The 4,626-nt window shown below is 38.8% G+C and overlaps 1 protein-coding gene across 1 annotated transcript in view; it reads left to right on the top strand.

Moving 5' to 3' along the window:
• The window catches only part of MLIP (muscular LMNA-interacting protein), a 274,509-nt gene extending 272,247 nt beyond the window's left edge, over positions 1 to 2,262 (top strand). Inside the window, exon 14 of the mRNA XM_011981285.1 lies at positions 1,934 to 2,262. Coding sequence (XP_011836675.1) covers positions 1,934 to 1,936 — 3 coding nt within the window. The 3' untranslated portion in view covers positions 1,937 to 2,262. The remainder of the gene's footprint in view (positions 1 to 1,933) is intronic.
• Positions 2,263 to 4,626: the final 2,364 nt, after the last annotated feature.

Here is a 4,626-nt window from a genome sequence, read left to right as displayed (position 1 = left end):
AAAAAACCACCACGTAAAAACTTCACAAAGTGTCTAAAATGATGGCTGTAGCTGTCATAGCATAGTACATCTTTTCCAACTGACTGCTAAATTGTGGGGCCAAACATTTATTTGATGTGCTGGTGGGTTCGGGAAGAGCTGAGACATAGTGCTAAACTTGCCAGCATGGTGTCAGAAGATGATCTGCCTATGGTGCTTCAATCTGATTTAATGATTCCTATTATAATAAAATTTTAAATTCGAGAGGGAACTTAGAAGGCATTTATTCCAGTATTTTATTTAATGTTATAATCCCATCTACGTAATATATGCTCATATATCTTCTATTGAACCTCTCCTGGTAACAGAGTTCACCATTTCACAAGCCAGACTCAGTGTATGTTTTAGTTTGACTAAGACAAACTAAGTAATGGCTATGTGAACAACAAAAGCAAATAGAAAGCATGAAATAAACTGGGGCTTAATTTGGAGCACTATGACCTTGGGTGTGATATTGAATCTTTCTGAGCTTCAATTTTATTCTTTGTAAAATGAAATCTAATGATTGTGAAGATCTGCCTAAATGTATGTAAAGTGCTTAGCATATAAAATACATGGCACTTAAAAAGTATTAGCCAAATGATGATAATTTCCTTAAACCTCTTGTAAAATTAACTACTACTAAATGCTGGTACTTTAAGAAAAATTATGTTGGTGCTTTCAGAAAAAGCAAAATAATGGTAATTTTTATTTGTTAGAAATATTAATGAGGAGATGTACTTGAATCATTTCCTCCCTTCATTCTAGGGCTTCAGAGAATTTTAGATGATGAAAGCTACAGTTTACTTCTTACTTTTTTGCCTGTTGATTTTCTATGGCCAGAACAAACCAGAGCAGTCATGAGCCACCCCCTTTGTTAGTGGTTTTTATCTGTCTCCTTCTTCTAGTCTAAAATGTACTTTCTCCTAATAATGCAGATTGTAACCACGTTTCACAATCCTGTTTAGCTGCTTGGCCAAGACATACGCTTGCACATAGGAGTCAACTCTAAGTCACCACTGCTTCTTTAACTCATGATCTGGCTGAGGGCAAAGCACAGACAGTTGCCTGTAGAAAGGCTCCCATATTAGTCATGAGTTGGAACCTGGAAATAGAAAGTTCTGGTCAGTTCCTCCATTGGTGTTATTCCATCACATTGTTCTATCAGTTATGACTTAGAACTAAATTTATCTTCTTGCTTCATCTCTAATGCTTTCTTTTATGCTTTCTTTTGCATAATCTGCCTTCACAATTGCCAGTAGCCACCTTCCACTCAATTAGGTTTATCTTATCTGTTCCAGACGGTCCAAACCTATCACATAGGAACAGAGAGATTGAATGGGTAAAGAAATTATTGGAATCACTCCTCTACCACATAGCAAAATTGTAAGATCAAGCAAATCAATATGTGAAAAAAAGCAAGAGGTTATTTGGTCGTGGTCTTTTGTAATTTTCCCTTTTGCAAAAGCTGGGACTTAATTCAATCCCTATTCACTTAACCTCCTTGTTAGATGATGCATTTTAGGGAATGATGCAGTCAATGCTAAAGTGAAGTTAGGTCATCAGTCAAGTAATGGAAGGGTGAGGGTGTGGGTGAGATATAGCAGTGCTGTTTCTTAAGGCAGCCCCAGCCCCTCAAAACCATCATGGTACTTTGTAGGAGGCCGGAACTGCTCTGCTGGACTGTCAAGAGATTGGAGTCTGATGTAAAGGTACAGCTGTGTGTCTTTATTATGCCATTAATAGTGAAACAAGGAAGGATCTACTTAAGGAATAAAAATAAGCTTTTCCTATTGTAATATAAACTATGTTTTTTGTAGGAGATGCTATGACCAAATAGTAATGTATAATTTTCAGGTGTATTTTTTAACATTCATTCATCTTAACCTGACTACTGTATTCTCTTATTTTACAGTAATGAAGTTGGAGCAGAGGCTGAACACACAGACTGCTGAAGTTTTTTGGAATGCTGGTGCTAACCACTTGCTAGATTTAACTTTTTTTCCCCCCCAGAATTAGTGCTCCCTTTATGAGCTGCAGTGCAGCAGAACCAAAAAAAAAAAGTTTGCTGCAGTTATATAGCATCACAATGCTCTGCTAACAGCCAGCATAGGAGAGATTTACCTACAGCTTTTTGCACCACTGTTCAAGCCTTTAATGCCTTCTACTTAATATTAAGCTGACAGCAATACTAACGTGCCCCTATATTTAGCAGCCAAATAAAGAAGAATCATGGGTAAATAGGAGAATGGCTGTGACTATTTTTCAATACGTATTTTATTTAATGCATACATTACTAACTGCGTCAGGTTTTTATTCCCCTTTTTCTTAACTTTTTTACATGAAAATAATCACAACTTTTAAAGTAACTAATTAGCTTTCAGAAGATGCTGATATTCAGAGGTTCACTGGTGAGATCTTGAACATGAGATAGTTGGTATTTTGTATGACACACATTAGTTTCCTGTTCTGTTGGGGTTTGGTGCTGCTGGGACAGACTGTGTGCCAAAAGCAGCCCAGTTCTGATGAACATCATGTTACTGGAGTGCCTGGGATACCATTGTCTCTCTGCCTGTCACCACATGATTCTTGTGAAGACTACTTTAGAGTTGGTTTGTATAAAAAATTCTGAGAGCCCCCTAGAGGCACACCGTGTGTCCATCATGTTGGCCATCTTCTATTTATTTCCTAGTTGTCATCCCCAGCAGTCTGTCTTAGCGCCCTCTGAGTGATTTCCTTCTGCTCATCTGGGAAGCCCAAGATAACGCACATTAAGAAAGAACAGCAGTCTGGACAGTGAGCCCCTGATGGTAAAGAAGTCTTGGGAAAACCTGCTTCATTCACTCTGCACATTGTCCATGTTCTTGGTGGAGCCAGCTGTGAGCTACGGTGTCCCTAAACCAAGCTTCCTCACCCAATCCCATCATCCAAACCCAAGAAGGGAGAGTGACCTATAGAGGAGCAACTACGCTCCTTCATTCTCCAATAGCCATTTTAGAATGTTCCACTTTCAGCTATTATTTGACAACTGGAAATATAAACTTCTCAGTGTCTCCTTTGTTGGTGTTAGACAAGCAAAGGAGACTCAATAAAGCCATCTGCTCATCTCTCCTTACCCCAGCAGAAACCATTTCTCCATTAACCTGCTAAATTGTGTGAAGCATCACTTTAGATTACTAATAATGATCTCTAGCATTCACTCTGCTCTTATTATGAGCAATGCACCACACCAAGGGCTTTACATGAATTTAATTTAACCTCCACAATGGACCTGTGAGGTTGGTAATATTATTATCCATATTTTATTTTTGTGAGAACAGCCTCCTCCAAGTGGTTAAATTAAGCTAGTAAGTGGCAGCAGCAGAATTCAAGTCCAAGTAATCTGATTCTAAGATGAAGCCATTTACTTAATCATTTGTGTAGTCATTTATGCCATCATTTTTGGATCTCCAGTGTAAAAGGGTGACATGATTACACTCCTCAGCTCATGGCAGATTTCGATCATAAATTTGGGCAAGACCCCCCTTATGTATGCTTGTTGATTAATGATCATCATTTATAATAATTTCCATCTTCCCTTCCCTGCTGTAGGCACATATCAGGGAACCAGCCCCCAATATTTCAATGTAGGTTCTTTTCCATTTTCCCCAACTGTCAGCTGGTATGAGAAATAAAGAGAAAGAGCACAAAAGAAAGAAATTTTACAGCTGGGTCTCCCGAAGTGACATCATGTGTCAGCAGGTTCTGTGATGCCCCCGAGCCTCAAAACCAGCAAGTTTTTATTAGCGATTTTCAAAGGGGAGGGAGTGTATGAATAGGGTGTGGGTCACAGAAATCACATGCTTCAAAGGCAATCAAATATTACAAGGCAAATGGGGGCAGAGCAAGATCACAAGGCCAGGATGAAATTAGAATTACTAATGAGGTTCCATGTCCCACTGTGCATGCATTGTCATTGATAAACACCTTAACAGGAAACAGGGTCCAAGAGCAGAGAACTGGTCTGACTAGAATTCAGGCTGGAATTTCCTAATCCTAGCAAGCTGCAGGAGACCAGGGCATATTTTATCACTTATCTTCAACTACATAAGACAGACACTCCCAGAGCGGCCATTTTAGAGGCCTCCCCCTGGGAATGCATTCTTTTCCCAGGGCTATTCCTTGCTGAGAAAAAGAATTCAGTGATATTTCTCCTATTCGCTTTCACAAGAAGAGAAATATGACTCTGTTCTTCTGCCCGGCCATGCAGGCAGTCAGACTTTATGGTTATCTCCCTTGTTCCCTGAAAATCGCTGTTATCCTATTCTTTTCAAGGTGCCCAAATTTCATATTGTTCAAACACACATGCTTTACAAACAATTTGTGCAGATAACGCAATCATCACAGGGTCCTGAGGTGACATACATCCTCAGCTTACAAAGATGACAGGATTAAGAGATCAAAGTAAAGACAGGCATAGGAAATTATAAGAGTATTGACTGTGAAAGTGATAAATGTCCATGAAATCTTCACAATTTATGTTCCGAGATTGCAGTAAAGACAGGTGTAAGAAATTATAAAAGTATTAATTTAGGGTACTAATAAATGTCCATGAAATCTTCACAATTT

Source organism: Mandrillus leucophaeus, unplaced genomic scaffold (genome assembly GCF_000951045.1).
Source record: "Mandrillus leucophaeus isolate KB7577 unplaced genomic scaffold, Mleu.le_1.0 Scaffold223, whole genome shotgun sequence".
NCBI classification, from domain to species: domain Eukaryota; kingdom Metazoa; phylum Chordata; class Mammalia; order Primates; family Cercopithecidae; genus Mandrillus; species Mandrillus leucophaeus.
Note: the sequence above shows the minus strand (reverse complement) of the source record. Positions and strands in the feature narration are given on the sequence as shown.